This window comes from Lampris incognitus, chromosome 14 (genome assembly GCF_029633865.1).
Source record: "Lampris incognitus isolate fLamInc1 chromosome 14, fLamInc1.hap2, whole genome shotgun sequence".
Taxonomy (NCBI): Eukaryota; Metazoa; Chordata; class Actinopteri; order Lampriformes; family Lampridae; genus Lampris; species Lampris incognitus.
Window position 1 is genome coordinate 41,092,615 of NC_079224.1, and position 15,958 is coordinate 41,108,572.

The following is a 15,958-nucleotide window of genomic DNA, read 5'->3' on the forward strand; positions in this document are numbered from 1 at the left end:
ATGCAGCTCGCCGGGCGTTTGTTTATCACGGCGCTGTCGTGTTTTGTCCTCTGCACGACGGGGAGGACCGAGCCTGTCGGTGGATTCACAGACTTCAGCCTCCACCCCAGTTCACTGGCGTGGCTCAACGACTTGCAAGCCAAACAGGTATGCTACCCTCGCACACCCAGAAACCCATGTCGTCTCCATCTTTCTCCACTTTAAATACTCCTCTATGGCCTTAGCACGATCCCGTGCGCGTGAGCCAACCTAAAACCTCTCTTTTCAAAAGTAGAAACTGGGCTCTAACTCTTATCTGTAATTACACTATGGGGTATCAGGATGCCCAGCCAAGAGCTGGCTCATTAACGTTTTTTCCCCCTGAAGTTTCGCACCCAGTTGTGCTTTATCTTGCTGTTGCATGCTTCTCCCTGATAAATGATCTTGTTCCTGTGGTTATGGAAGACATTGGTCTTTTTTTTTTTCTTTCTTTTTTTTTTTTTTACAACTGTATGCAAAGAGGTCCTATTGTAATGAAATAATGTCAGTGAAAGCCGAGAGCCAACAGCGTCCTCCCGTTTGTAGTGAATTCACATCTTACGGAAGCGCTATCCTACAGCGGTGTCAAATGGCTGCAAATCCGCCCATCGTGTCCAACCCGGGTAGCATAACGTGGACTTCCTGTCTGTCAGCTGTACACAAGGATCATGGTCGTGAGGGCGGCACGGTGGCCCAGTGGTTAGCGCTGCCGCCTCACCGCAAGAAGGTCCTGGGTTCGAACCCCGGGGTTGTCCAACCTTGGGGGGGTCGTGCTCCTTGTGCAGCTTGCACGTTCTCCCCCGTGTCTGCGGTGGGTTTTCTCCGGGTGCTCCGGTTTCCTCCCACCGAGCGAGGCAGTGGAAGAAGTGCAGCTGGTCCCCGGGTGCTGCACGGTGGCTGGGTTGGGTGAGATGCAGAGCATATATCCCTCCATCCATTATCCAAACCGCTTATCCTGCTCTCAGGGTCGCGGGGATGCTGGAGCCTGTCCCAGCAGCCATTGGGCGGCAGGCGGGGGGACACCCTGGACAGGCCGCCAGATCAAAACAAGAAATGAGGCTATGTTGGTCTCTTGTTGCTGAGTAATGTTGGGTCCCATGCAACATGTGTGGCTAGTGTGTCCGTATGACAGTGTAGCTGTGTTAGCTGCTAGTCTGTTCGTACCTCGTGTTTGTCCTGCCGTACGGCGAACATACCGTTCTCATTCATGCCACGTTCGATTCCCCAGGGAGCCACCAACAACCTGGTGTGGTTGCTCTACAAACTTGCCAAGTCCCAAAACGAGATGATCCAGCGCGAGCGAAGCGACGAAGAGGACGAGGGGAAGAATCGGCGGGACACGGAGGCCGATCGCCTTTTGGCGTCCCGGGTTCGCGGTGAAGGCTGCCGGATCTTCTTCTGGAAATCCTGGACCTCTTGCTGATTTGGCGCTCGGTGAACCCTCACGCCCCCAGTTAGTAACTTTGAGTCCCATGTTGAGTCTCTGTATGAGGTCTCGTATTAAAGGCCATCATCTCCTGTCATGTCTATCCAGTTATGAAAGGTATCTTGCAGCTTTGCTCGAGCTTTCCAAATGCCGTCAGTTTTACTTGATCCATTTCTAGTTTCGTGGTGTGTTGAGACCCCTGTGCGTCGTGTCGTTTCCAGTAAATGTACTTTTATGGATGCGTTGTTGAATGGATCTGCAGCATGAATGCAGAAAAGTGCTGTACTCTGTTTTGCAGACACGATCAACTTCCTGCATTCAAAGGATATTAACTTGACTGTGACAGAAAGTGTTGAAGAAATGTAATCCACTGTATGTTGTGTCAGCAGACGAGCTTAAACTGCATCTAAAAGTCAATGGACTTTTAATATGCAAATAGTCTTGCATGTAAAAAAAAAAATTATTCGAGCGAAATCTGAACTTGACAGGAACTTGATTAAACATGCATTCGTTTAAAGTCATCCGAGAAGACTTTATGATCTTGTGATATTTTCTCTGCTGTGACCGAAGGCTGTCAATAATAAATTAAGTTTAATACCAGTGGAATCAGAATCCGCAGGTGACTTACTGCCGGTGCAGGTCCTTCAGCTTCATCCCGGCAGCGTAGGCTCCTCTTCTCTCTCTCTCTCGTTTTCTCTCTCTCTCTCTCTCTCTCTCTCTCTCTCCCCCTCTCCCTCTCTCCCCCTCCCTCCTGCTGGACCCACATAGCCCTGACATGTGATGAATGAAAGCGTCGCGTGATGTTTCCAAATGATCTACCCACCAGACACGCAAGGCAATGAACCTACGGCTTTGTAGACGTCCGTTCATCCCCCATCCCTTTGACGTTCATCCCCCATCCCTTTGACGTTCATCCCCCATCCCTTTGACGTTCATCCCCCATCCCTTTGACGTTCATCCCCCATCCCTTTGACGTTCCCTCCGCTGTAATTCTGCACAGGCACATCCAGGGGCGAAAATCTGATATCAACTTTGGAGGGAACAATTACATGAAATTTTCTCAAGCGCAATTCCTGAGGGGGACACCAAAAGTAGTGCTGTAACCAGGGGCGAAATATTGGGGGGGGATATATCATATTTTTCCCAGGATGGGGGAGCGGGGGGGGGTCGTTTCCCCCCCCTCGGGATTTCCGCCTATGGGCACATCGTGCATGGTTTCCACTGGCCTTCAGTATTTCAACACACGATGATGAGACTCTGTGGGTGTGCGTGTGTGTGTGTGCATGCGTGCGTGTGTGTTTGAGACTGTCCTCCACCAAAAAACGACCCCATAGGTCGTTGTAAAAAGGATTTAAACAAGTAGATAAAAATACCCACAATGCACAGAGACGGAAAGTATCTGTGGCAGGAACAAACGACCTATGTGGTCGTATAGGTTGGAGGACTTGATGTTTATGTTTGTGCATTAATTTGTATTGCTCTGCATGAGTGTGTGTGCTTGTATGTGTGTGATTGTGTGTGTATGTGTGTGTGTGTATGCATGATAAATGTATTTATATTTGTGCAGGCATTTATGTTACTTTGCGTGAGTGTGTGTGTGTGTGTGTATGCATGGTAAATGTGTTTATATTTGTGCAGGCATTTGTGTTACTCTGCGTGAGTGTGTGTGTGTGTGTGTATGCATGGTAAATGTGTTTATATTTGTGCAGGCATTTATGTTACTTTGCGTGAGTGTGTGTGTGTGTGTATGCATGGTAAATGTGTTTATATTTGTGCAGGCATTTGTGTTACTCTGCGTGAGTGTGTGTGTGTGTCTCTCTGCATGTGTGTACCCTTTGTAATGTATGTATCTCCTCTCCAATTGCCCACATGTAAGATCGTGTGACCTGGTGTGTGTGTGTGGGGGGGGGGGTAAAATCCCACAATATTGCGTTAAAGTTTATTTATGTAACACAGCACAAATGTGTGTACTGTTTATGGGTATATATTAAAGATGCATTGGAGTCTTCTGCATATGTACTGTGTGTGTGTGTGTATGGGCTGGGCGAGGTAGGCCGGGCCAGACTAAAATGAACCCATCAATGCAAAACAGGTGGAACAAAGAGGAGAAAAGGGGCAGCCCGGATAAGACAAAGAAGCGGCGGGACTGTGGAGGAGAGTAAGGGAACTGCAGGGAAGGTGGCAGGAGAGGGCAAGAGAGTAAGTTAGGAAGAAAATGGACGAGGGGGGTGAGTGAGAAATCATTAGGGAAGCCTCGCTACAGTATAAGTGCTGAGTGGAAGTCAGTTTGGCTTAGTGTGTAGTGTGTACCTCCTCTGTCCCGAGGCGACTGAGACTGAAGGGAGCAGCGATTGCTGTTAAAAATGGGAACCACTGCCAGCCCCATTTACATGCCCGTACTGTAGAGCTGCTGCTAACAAGGGGTGTGTGTATGTGTGTGTGTGTGCGTGCGTGTGCGTGTGCGTGTGTGTGCTTCTCCTGGATCGCCACCTTGCCGTGGTGGAGGAGCTTGCGTGTGTACCAATGATCCCAAGAGCTATGCTGTCCGGAGCTTGGCTCCTGGTATAGGGTCACCCAAGGCGGACAGGTCAAGGCCAGGGGGACGGGGGGACGGGGGGTCCAGACGAAGCGCGATCCGACAAAGACCTCAACGGCGGAACTGGCGGAAGATGTCTTCAGGTCACAGTGCCAGCGAAGGCTGCAGCAGAAGGTGGTCCCCAGTCGTCCTGGTTCTCCACGCCATTGGACTCTGACCACCCCCTGCCAAGGACCACGTGGTGGCTGCAGGCGCAGCAACTGTCACGCACAGGCGTCCTCCTGCAAGGATACACCCACAAGGACCTAGAAGGACAGCCATACTTGACCCCGAGTGACCGTCGATGATGTGTGCGCGCGTGCGCTTGTGCGCGCGCGTGTGTACGTACATGAGTGCGTGTGTGTACTGTGTATGAAGCTGCGTACGCATTTTGCGCCTGGTGTCTCCGGAGAGTCGGTGAGTATTGTGCTTGCCTGCGCAGTATCAGTATTCCTCTGCAAACGGAAGATGAAGGCCGAGGATACGCGCGCGCGCGGGCGGGGGGGCGCGGGGGCTCTGCGTTCTGTCTCGGGACGTCTAGATTCTCTGGCGCTGCAGCAGCAACTCCAAGGTTACGATTCAATCTCTGCAACTGTTAGAGCTCTTTTCATTCAAACATGAATAATCACCCCCACCCACCCCCACCCTTCCCTTTCCAGGAAGTAAACACTTTAGAAGCAATTATCCAATACTTTCACCGGCTTGGAACAGTTGATTTGGATGAGAAGACACAGATAAAACGCCATGAGCCAGTTAGATCAAAGGAGCATCGCTGAATCTTAATTGAAGAGACACCCAATTATTTTTAATGAGCAGAGCCGCACGCCCTACTTCTGATCGGTTCTCGCGTTCCTTCGGCGGAGCGGCGAAAAGTGAGGCGGGCGGCGTCCCACCAGCGCTGCTGACTGGATCACTACGGCGAGACAAGACATGGAGGGGGGGGCGGGGACGGAGAGGCTTCGGGGATTGCGCCAAAGCCGTGGGAGTTTATGAAAGACAAACAAAGCTGCACCCGTGTTGGCCGGTTCACCGCTGCAGCGTTAACGTTTGGACGAGCATCCGGACTGCGTGGTGACGAAACTGAAGCAGAGTCGTCCCGCTCAAGGCAGGCAAATCCAATTTTCTAGTAGAGCAAATCATGTCGAGTCAGAACCGGTGACAGGTTGGATCTAATAAAATTGCGAGGGCAGTCAAGTTCCTCCTCCCCCTCACCCCCACCCCGCCGAGGCTCTACGGAAATCAGCTGATACATAAGAATGAGATAAGAATAATCCACGCTTTGAATTGTTCACTATTGCACTTCTTGCAGCGCTGGTGTCGAGGCTGAGCCTCACTCTGAAGAGAAAGAAAGCCACTTTATTTTGTCATCGTACGGTTACAGTGGATGTGTTCTCTGCATTTAGCCCATAGGAGCAGTGGGAAACTGCAGCGCCGGGGGGACCAACTCCAGTTCTTCTTTCCATTGCCTTGCTCAGGGGCACAGGCAGGAGTATTAACCCTAACATGCATGTCTTTTTGATGGTAGGAGGAAACCCACGCAGACACGGGGAGAACATGCAAACTCCACACAGAAAGGACCTGGGTCGGCCTGGGGTTCGAACCCACGACCTTCTTGCTGTGGGGCACCGCTGGGCCACCGTGCCGCCATTACTTGGCAAAAACACAGTGAACCGACCGTAAATAATGTTGTGGTGAGCGACTACATGCTTTATTAAATTGTCAGAATGGGAACATAACACGAAACCTTCCACAAATGGTATTCGTTAATCGTTGATGCTTTGTTTTGAAAAGGTTTTTATTTAACTATTCGACTGAAAAAATAAATCGGGATGTTTTCTTTTGTGAAAAAAAATGATATAAAGAAATTTGCTATTGTAACCGGTTATTTTCTTGCCCGGTGCGGGATTCGATACGAGGTGTACTGCGCCACAAGGCAACATCACTAACCGCTCAGCTAACGGGTTACCTAGGGGCTAACAGGTCAGACCCCTTAGCTAGGGGCTAACGTGTCTTATTAGTAGTTTACAGTCGTCACCCTCCCTGGAAGCGCGCCCTCGCGCTTTGTTCTTCCCGCGCTCCGAAGAGACTTCTGAGGATCTGCACACTTCCGGATCCCACCGCTGCCACCAATGTAACCGGGTATTTTCTTGCCCGGTGCGGGATTCGATACCGGGTTGTACTTCACCACAAGGCGACGTCACTAACCGCTATTAGTAGTTTACACTATATTTTTCCAACGCTTATTACCTGCGTGATACACTGGAACATAACAACTGCTGGGTAAAGTGTCACTCTGAACGTCTTGACGCGTGCTCAATAATCCAGGTAAGAAGATCAAAGAGTGTCGAATCAGCTCATCTGGATACAACGTTTATTGACGGATACGTTTTCAACACTCTTTGATCTTGATGAAACGTATCCGTCAGTAGAGGTTGTATCCAGGTGAGCTGATTCGACACTCTTTGATCTCACTTTGAATGTTCCTTTAAGGCGAACTTTCGCCTCTCGTGTCCCTCCGGTGCTGCAAAAAAATTTTTATGGGTGTTATATGTAATTATATGTATTCTGCAGCCAACTGGAGAATGAAAAATGGCTTTCGACTCCGCTCTTCTCTCGGCAACTCAGGAAAGCAGGAGAGCAGAAAGATGAAGACAAGGTTAGGGGGATTGAACTGGCAAAGCCCGGAGCCAGGACAGCAGTCTGAATCCCCCGCATTTGGTCCGTTTCCACTGGATGGAGAGGAGAGGAGAGGAGAGGAGAATTGGGTGGCCTTCCAGCTCCACGTCCCTAAACCTCTCTCTATGTGTGTCCAAACAGATGACCCTGTTTAGACTACCAGCTCTCAAGGGTAGCCAAATAGCTGACCCTGTTTTTGTTACCTGAAAAAACAAAGTTTGCCGTACAGGCGCCATTCTCTTGGCCTTATTGCGGAAGTTAATCACAGAAGAGGGCGCGATGAGCAGGCTGTCGTCGCATCAGTGGGGGCTGAACTTTAAGACTTGTTTGTCTTCGCACTTAAATGCGGTTGTACGACAGGGATTCTTTGTAGACACACAACGGCTGCACGGTGGTATAGGATGCACTGCAGCAATAAAGGACACGTGAAATTATATGGATGCACAAAGAGAGGCGGCGAAATAGAGACAGACAGACAGACAGACAGACAGAGAGAGCGACACACACAGAGACAGACGACGGCTTTCAAGTCCATCTCTTTGATATCCATCTATCTATAGATAGATAGATAGATAGATAGATAGATAGATAGATAGATAGATAGATAGATAGCTTTATGGATGGATGATAGATAGATAGATAGATAGATAGATAGATAGATAGATAGATAGATAGATAGATAGATAGATAGATAGATAGATGGATGGATAGATATATGGCTGGATGGATAGACAGATAGATAGATAGAGAGATTGATGGATGGATAGATAGATGGCTGGATGGATAGACAGATAGATAGAGAGATTGATGGATGGATAGATAGATGGACTGTGCTTGTGTACAGGTTGCCTCGGGTGTGAGGTTTTTAGGCAGTCTTGTGTGTGTGAGTGACGTGCAAGGGCACAGAGATAAAGGAGAATATAAGATATATGCAGCACTGTGTGAAAGCTGCTGACCTCGTGTGTGTGATAGCGATAAGAGATGATCAGTACTCCCCGCATCTGGTTTTTCTTCTTCCTCTCTGCCCTTCTTTCAGGTTTCATTCCCTCCCACCTGACAGTCTGCAGTTCATCTCTTTCACCCCCCACTCTTGTCTGTTTGCTGTGCGTTGGTGTGAGCAGGCGTTCACACCCCCCCCCCCCCCCCGCTGTGCAGAGCTGCATTCCTCTCAGCTGGTCACCGCAACTGAGGAAAACGTCACGATAAGGGGAGAAGAAGGAAAAAATTGAAATCTGTCCTCACCCTCCCTCCCTCCCTCCCTTCCAACTCTGCTGTCGGAGGGCAAGGGGAGAAGACACGCCGAAAGTCAGGGGAGCCTTCATTCTCCTCCTCCTTCCCAGTCCTCGCAGACGGCCGGGAAGGCCTGTTTCCATGACAACGGGATTGAGAGCGAAAGGAGAGCCATCCCAAAATGACACGTCGAATTTAGGAGGCTCTGCGCGAGACGGTAAATCCTTTTCTGTGGACCGACAGAAGGAGTCGACTGGGGCCTTGTGAATCCATACCGCACGAGAGCCGTCAAAGCCGCCTTGACGGATTCGACTCATCCGGTTACTTTGTCCGTCCCACCGTTCCGGTCCCCGGTCTTGCTGGAGAGCGGAACGCCAATAAAGAGACGCCACGACTACAGTCCGATACCCACCGTCCGCACTCACACTCGGGCCCCTTACCAACAACACGCGGCATCGGCTGTCGTCAGCAAACACTTGAGTAGGTGAAAGCTTTTGATAACTTAGACTTTATTCTTAAACAATCACTAACTTCATTCTGACTTTTTTTTTATTATCAATGCATTTTTTTTTATTTCATCTCACAATTCATAATGCATACATGAGTGTGTTCCGATGCGGTGAAATCATCTGCAAACATAAAAATACATAAGATATCCTTTATATCACGTACAACCAAGGCCTTTGCTTAACATTTGATACATACATAAATGTCTCCCAAAAGTGCTCATATTTACCCCCTTTCTCCTCCCCCTCCCCCCCACATCCACCACTTCCACCTTGACCCGTCGGAATCCATCCTCGTGTCGTTCCACTGTGCCGCTTGCAGGCGGCATTCCCCATGTACCCCATTTACACCAATATAAATCTCTATAAAAAAAAGTTACCTTTACAGTATATGCTGGTCTCACCTTCGTTTAGCCAGTGTCACTTCCGGTATATATGCGCGACAGGAGCGCCGGAAGTTGAACTGATCTGCCGTTAGCTCTTGCAGGAGATACGAGCCAGCTGTGTTACCATGCCCCAAAGTGGAAGACTTGCAGAAACAAACCCTACATTTGTGTTGAGGTCGAACTGTAATTTGTTCTTTGTGTAACAGACCATGTGCTATTTACCTACTACGGATAAAGACGCGTAAACTCATGGCCACTAAAAGTAACGATCTAAACACTGCATATGAAATATTGGATCTATTTTTTTCTCTCTCTCTCTCTCAAAATAAACAGCCCCTAAAATCAACATTCTCACGTTAGCTCTCGTAGTCACGCAGTGTTCGGGTTTTCTCTCCACTTGCGTGTCCTTGGTGTCAGCGAAGCTCTTTCTGGACTTGCTCAGTGCCTGGCTCAGTTTAGCCGTATGCCGTCTCGGCCTACCTAAAACTCCCGTCAGCTCCACCCCCCCCACCTCCACCCCCGGCCTCCTCAGGCACGACACCATGGGCCAGGCTTTGTGTCTCCGGTGCTTGGACAGCGGGCAGCCCCACATTCAATTCGGATGCCATTGACTGGACGACTGAAGGACTTCCTGAGGTTAGATGAACTGATTGGACGGACCTGCTCCTCCTAAGACTCCTAAGACCACGCCAGTGTGTTTTTTTATTTCCCAGGATGGGGATCTGGAGGATACCGGTCGGCTCACCCTGTCTAACTTAAAACAGTCCCGTCAGCGGGCTTTGATTCGTGAAAGAGGGCGTCTTTCCTCCCACAGTGCAGCTAATTACTTACTTACAGGAGGGGCGGGGAGGGGCTGCAACGGGTGTCAAGCGGGACAACGCAAACAGTGAGATGCGCGCGCAGCGACGGTCTGACGTTATCCTCCAAGATGGCCGCCGCCGCCGCCCGGGTTCAAGCGAACGCGGTTCCAACGGGGATTCTGACTGACGGTGACGTCGCTGACGATAACGGCGCGTTAGTTAATCGCTGAAAAGTCGGGCGCCCTCCTTTAAGCGGCCGCACTCGAGCGCTCTCGTCCTCTCCGGAAGCGGGTGGCGGAAAGAGCGCGGGCGCTCGCGGGAACTGGTCAACATACCGATCGTCTTCACCGCTGAAACGATGCCCGTTTTAAACCAAACCGGCCCTTTCTCCCGCCCCCTAAAACAAAGCAACTTACCCTGCCACCAATAGTTTAAAAGAAAATAAAAGTGCTTTATAAAGTTATTTCATGATTTTTTTCCCATACCGGTGAAAAGCACTTATGCTGTTACATAGTGTAACCGGTTATTTTCTTGCCCGGTGCGGGATTCGATACGAGGTGTACTGCACCACAAGGCGACATCACTGACCGCTCGGCCTTTAGCTAGGGACTAACGTGTCTTATTAGTAGTTTACAGTCGGCACCCTCCCCGGAAGCGCGCCCTCGCGCTTTGTTCTTCCCGCGCTCCGAAGAGACTTCTGAGGCTCTGCACACTTCCGGATCCCACCGCTGCCACCAATGTAACCGGCTATTTTCTTGCCCGGTGCGGGATTCGATACAGGGTGTACTGCACCACAAGGCGACATCACTAACCGCTCGGCTAAAGGATCAGACCCGTTAGCTAGGGGCTAACGTGTCTTATTAGTAGTTTACACATAGTTATAGTTAGACATTTCGTTAATAGTTTGTATAGCCTTGCTCATATAACAGCAGAGAAGGGAGCCGTCATTCTCCCGAGTGTAAATACGAGGTGATCTTAGTGGCAATGGCTCCTATAGGGCCAGTGCTGGACATCTTTGTTCGCCTCACAGCTTTCAGAGGACAAAAAAAAAAAAACGGTTTCGTTGCAATTTTCAGACGGTGTGGACACCTCGCTCGTCGCAACGGGAAAACAACGACGACGATACCGAATGATCCTTAGAAAAACCCAAAGGACCGACGAAGCACTTACAAAAGCCGTTTCCTGAATACGGCCTCAAAGTAAGCCCGACTCGCTACGTCGGTCTTCTTTTACCGACGAACACCGGAAGTCGTTCTTCTTCTTCTTCTTCTTCTTTTTCTTCTTCTTCTTCTCTGGAGACACTCTAGACCGGCAACTCGTATCGTATTGCTTGTGTCAACGCTGTCCTGCCGCTTGCAAAAAAATAAAAAAGAAGAAGAAGAAGAAGAAGAAGAAGAAGAAGTAGGAGGGGAGTCCGTCTCGGAGCATCCGAACCAGCCCCGTAGCTGGGCTGACACGTTATTCACATTTACAGAACAATCCCTGTGCAAATTACAACTCCCCCACCCCCACCCCCCTCGTCGCCCACCCTAGTTCATATACATTCAGTCACCAGGGTGGCCGGTGTGAAAGCGGAGTCCCGACCGAGCATGGAAGACCCCCCCCCCCCCCCGTCGAGGACTAGTCCGCAACGTAAAAGCGAGAGCAGCGCTAAACCGGGATGGTGCGATATCAACAGAGTTGTCATGGTGACAGTATCGGAATTATTGACAACAGTACCACAATAAAGCGTGTGAGATTGCCATTGCATTCAGAAAAGAAAAGAAAAGAAAAGAACAGAAAGAAGAAAAAAAAATCAACGCATGAAAATCAGTCATGTCTTAAAGCTCGTTGTTCACAGGATAATTTGGAAACGATAGATATTGGTATTTGTGTAAAGAGACAACCGTTCCTTGGTTTGTTTGTCACAGCTTTTTCTCTTTTTTGCATAAAATGTAGGTCAAGTCCTGATTGAAAATGTTCGGGTTTTTTTTTTCCTCCTTCTTTTCTCTTATCCTCCGGTTTCGTGATAATTCATCTAAAAGATTTTTCACAGGCAAGAGTTCAGTTCTGCGTTTTGTTGTCGTGGGTGTAAAGTAACAGCTCCTTGTGGTCACGGCGTCTCCCCTCTTTGGACCGAGGTTGTGGTGGTGTGTATTCGGGGGGGGTGGGGTGGGGGTAGGGGGTCGTTTTCCTATGGGCCCTCCTTTTGAGTCAGGAGGGGGCCATTCCCCCCCTCCCTTCTGGAAGCCCCGCCCCCTGATGCTATGTGGAGTCCTGATTGACAGCTTTCCCTCCATTCATGGTGGGAGTCCCTGAGCTCTTCCTGGAGCGCTGCTTCTCCTCTATCTCATGCAGTGACGGCTCCCTGTACATACAGACTGCAGAGGACAAGAAAAAAACAAAGAGGAGAGGAGAGGAGAGGAAAGGGGAGGGGGGAGGAGAGGAGGAGGAGAACATTGAGGTCCAGCATGTTGGAGTAAAGGACAAAGAGAAGGGCGTCATAGAGAAGGGACGATGCACACACTGGAAGGCTGATTGGGGAGATGGATGAAGAGACAGAGACAAGGTCAGGTGTGAGGTTGGGACAACGACAGCAGGCTGGGAAGAATGAGACGGGAAAGTGGAGCCACGTCAGCATGTTTTCTTCTCCCCTACTGCTCAACGTGGTTTAATGATCATATCTATTACCAGATATTGTCTCTGCAAACAAGTGGAATCGGCGGTTGGACGCAATGCTTCCTCCCTAGTGTAGAAGATAAGGACGTCGGAGATCGGTATCGTCGGAGGTGGGCCTCCCTCTTGAACAAGATAAAAGGAGGTGCCTATGAGACAGTAGGAGCTGTACGCCCCGACTCGGTTTTCATCACCCATTAACAATATTTCTCTTGCTACACTAACGACCACCTGTAAGACTCGGTTAATAGAAGACCCCCCCCCCGACTTTCTTTGGAGCCGCAGCACGAAAACAAATCAGGGATATAAAGATTGTTTTCTGTTCCCCAAACGCCTTTTAACTGTTTTCCAATTAACTAGGTACTCCTCCGTCGATGTGAAGCTGGCTGCTGGGATTTGGGGTTTTCTCTCTCTCTCTCGCGCGCTCGTTTTGCTTATCTAAGCATTGGTGAACTGTCCAAGGGGAGAGCTAAAGACTTTCCTCCTTGCCAGGTAGACTTCTGCAACTCTTTTGTTACTCCGGCATCAATGCAAGTACCATTGAAGCAGCAGCTAATTTAACATTAAAGTCAAAAAAACAAAACAACAAAAAACAGCAACAACAATAACACAGCGACTGTGCACAGCGCCCCCTGGGGTGATTTTAAGATTTCGCTGGTTGCTTTTAAAGCTGCGGTCCTTTCTTGTCTAGTAAACCGGTGCGCAACCCGAGATCTCCATGCAGGGACTTGCTTTTGGCTCAAGGTTTTGACCAGCAGCCAATGAGCAAACCTCTTTCAGACGACTTCTTAAAACGTATTTTCACTGTCTTGCGTTAATATGATGTTTTCCATCCTATTGATTTATAATGTTGACTTTGTGGTGACCCACATCTATATAACGAGAGACATTCACCTAAGAGGACGGTGTACCTTTAAGGGAAGAGGCGAGGGGTCAGATAATGCACTTCCGCTTCCGGTTGAGAGTTGAGTTCAGTGTCGTTGTCGAATGTATGACATGCTAAGTTGGAGCTAGTAAACTACCTCGACTACGTCTACTCTCACGTCTCCTGTCGCGTTGTTTTCTAACTCCACAACTTCACTCATTCTCCTACCCCCCCCTCCTTCCCGCCTTTTTCTCCCCAATTGTATCCGGCCAATTACCCGACTCTTCCGAGCCGTCCCGGTCGCTGCTCCACCCCCTCTGTCGATCCGGGGAGCGCTGCAGACTACCACGTGCCTCCTCCCATACATGTGGAGTCGCCAGCCGCTTCTTTTCACCTGACAGTGAGGAGTTTCGCCAGGGTTGCGTAACGCGTGGGAGGATCACGCTATTCCCCCAGTTTCCTCCCTGAACAGGCGCCCTGACCGGCCGGAGGAGGCGCTAGTGCAGCGACCAGGACACATACCCACATCCGGCTTCCCAGCCGCAGACACGGCCAGTTGTGTCTGTAGGGACGCCCGACCAAGCCGGAGGTAACACGGGGATTCGAACCGGCGATCCCCGTGTTGGCAGGCAACGGAATAGACCGCTACACTACCCGGACACCCACCCGCCGCTTCTTTTCGCCTGACAGTGAGGAGTTTCACCAGGGGGACGTAGCGCGTGGGAGGATCACGCTGTTCCCCCCCAGTTCCCCCTCCGCCCCAGAACAGGCGCCCCGACCGACCGGAGGAGGCGCTAGTGCAGCGACCAGTACACATACCCACATCCGGCTTCCCACCCGCAGACACTGCCATTTTTTTTCGGTAGGGACGCCCAACCAAGCCGGAAGTAACGCGTGGATTCGAACCGGCGATCCCCGTGTTGGTAGGCACGCTACCCGGATGTCCCATTCTCCTATTTGTTTGGTGACGCCCCCATCTTACGGTATGTCAATGCACTTGTGAACACGATGTGTGCTTGCGCCTATTCAGAATGCTGCTCCGGCGGTTACGTCATCATTAAAGCAGAAGCTATTGCTAAATATGGCAAATCTGTGACCCACTTAGCCCATCGCATGTTGTCTCAATTGGATTTAACTGCGCACAGCCGGGCTTGGCGCGCTAGCGTCCTTATTGTTTAAGCCAGTTTGTCACGCAGCAGATGTCCCCCCGCAGGTTTCACGCCTACCTTCAATGGGCCTGGGCACGAAGTGCGAGGAGGGCTTGGTCTTCTTGACTCGGTTGCCCTTCATGACCTGCCCCTCCTTGGTGAGCCCAAGGAACCAGGCCCGGCCCGACTCCTGCTGCCGGTACACAGTGGACGAGTAGATCACGTAGTAGTTCTCAAACACGGACTCCTTGAACTTACACTCCGGCGTGAACATCTCCTGGAAAAACGGGGAGAGTGTTAGGCGCGCGCGCGCGCACGCGCGTTCTTGCAAGACCACGCACACACACACACACACACACACACACATACAAGTCAAGTCAAGTCAATTTTATTTGTACAGCCCAATATCACAAATTACAAATTTGCCTCATGGGCTTTCCTGTCCTAGACCCATCCATCCATCCATCCATCCATCCATCCATCCATTATCCAAACCGCTTATCCTGCTCTCAGGGTCGCGGGGATGCTGGAGCCTATCCCAGCAGCCACTGGGCGACAGGTGGGGACACACCCTGGACTGGCAGCCAGGCCATCACAGCCCCCCCCCCCACACACACACACACACACACACAGTGGCGATGCTAGGGTCTGTTGGGGCCCTAGGCAAAAATTCTCAGGAGGGGCCCCCAACCAGCGTTGATCGCCATTATGTTATGAATAATCTGACGCCAACAAAAAAAAGACGATATATAAACCGTTGTGGTGTGGCCGCTGGGCGTAACGCTGGAAGTAACGTTCACTTTCGAAGAGCGCAGGCAGTGCAACGCGAATGACATGGGGCCCCTACAAGGGAGGATTCCTACTGTGATGTCATGTCATTGCAACGCGTCCGTTGGTTGCGGTCACTGCTTTGGAGTAAATTCTGTCAGCTCTCGGGGGCCCCCTACTGCCTGGGGCTCCAAGCGGCTGCCTGGCTTGCCTGCTCAGAAGCTTCGCCTCTGCACACACATTCACTCACACCCAGGGACAACTCAGTACGGCCGGTCCACCTGACCTACAGGTCTTTGGGCTGTGGGAGGAAACCGGAGCCCCCGGAGGAAACCCACGCAGACACGGGGAGAACATGCAAACTCCACTCACAGGACGACCCGGGACGACCCACCAAGGTTGGACTACACCGGGGGCTCGAACCCAGGACCTTCTTGCTGTGAGGCGACCGCGCTGACCCCCGCGCCACCGTGCCGCCCGCGCGCATCACCATACTAAATAGACATACGCGTCAAAATATGGCGACAGATAAAACCGGACCTATTTCAGGACCCATAAAGCAGAGAAGTGTCCTTCTCGGTCCACGCCAAAAACGGCTGTCTATAAGAACAATATATCACTAAAGAGATCTTGGCCTGCAAGCAGAGCCATAATCTAAACGCTTGTTACCACCTGTCCATCCGCACTGCCAAGGTTACCCGATAAAAAAAAATAAATCTACATATTTGCTGACCTAACCAGACACCCGGGGAAAGGGAGCATCGTCCGCTTTACCGATTTCATTATAAAAGAGGGACCAGAGAGGAGGGGGGGAGGGAGGGGGGGTGTGAAATGTGAAAACCTGATAGTGTGACCTGAACAGATTGCGGGGGTTCTTCCGGTGGCAGCCCCCCTCGATCCTAAAC

General features: G+C 50.6%; 2 protein-coding genes across 2 annotated transcripts; one reads left to right on the forward strand and one right to left on the reverse strand.

The window, feature by feature from the left end:
- LOC130124462 (somatostatin-1A-like) lies at positions 1-1,441 on the forward strand. The gene is made up of 2 exons (XM_056293916.1): positions 1-147; positions 1,247-1,441. Exons 1-2 carry the CDS (start codon positions 1-3, stop codon positions 1,439-1,441), a joined length of 342 nt encoding a protein of 113 aa, XP_056149891.1.
- A 10,011-nt stretch (positions 1,442-11,452) lies between these two features.
- LOC130123440 (fibroblast growth factor 12) lies at positions 11,453-14,559 on the reverse strand. Its single transcript, XM_056292607.1, has 2 exons — positions 14,364-14,559; positions 11,453-11,977 (listed from the first exon to the last, which is right to left on the reverse strand). The coding sequence occupies exons 1-2, from the start codon at positions 14,557-14,559 to the stop codon at positions 11,862-11,864; spliced, it is 312 nt and encodes a 103-aa protein (XP_056148582.1). The 3' UTR covers positions 11,453-11,861.
- Between the last annotated feature and the right edge of the window lie 1,399 nt (positions 14,560-15,958).

Excerpts from the sequence above, each read along its gene's own strand:
- LOC130124462 (XM_056293916.1), top strand. The coding sequence starts at position 1 with ATGCAGCTCGCCGGGCGTTTGTTTATCACGGCGCTGTCGTGTTTTGTC. Across the intron at positions 148-1,246 it reads ACGACTTGCAAGCCAAACAG|GGAGCCACCAACAACCTGGT; the intron begins GTATGCTACCCT and ends TCGATTCCCCAG.
- LOC130123440 (XM_056292607.1), bottom strand. The coding sequence starts at position 14,559 with ATGTTCACGCCGGAGTGTAAGTTCAAGGAGTCCGTGTTTGAGAACTAC. Across the intron at positions 11,978-14,363 it reads CGTGCCCAGGCCCATTGAAG|TCTGTATGTACAGGGAGCCG; the intron begins GTAGGCGTGAAA and ends TGTCCTCTGCAG.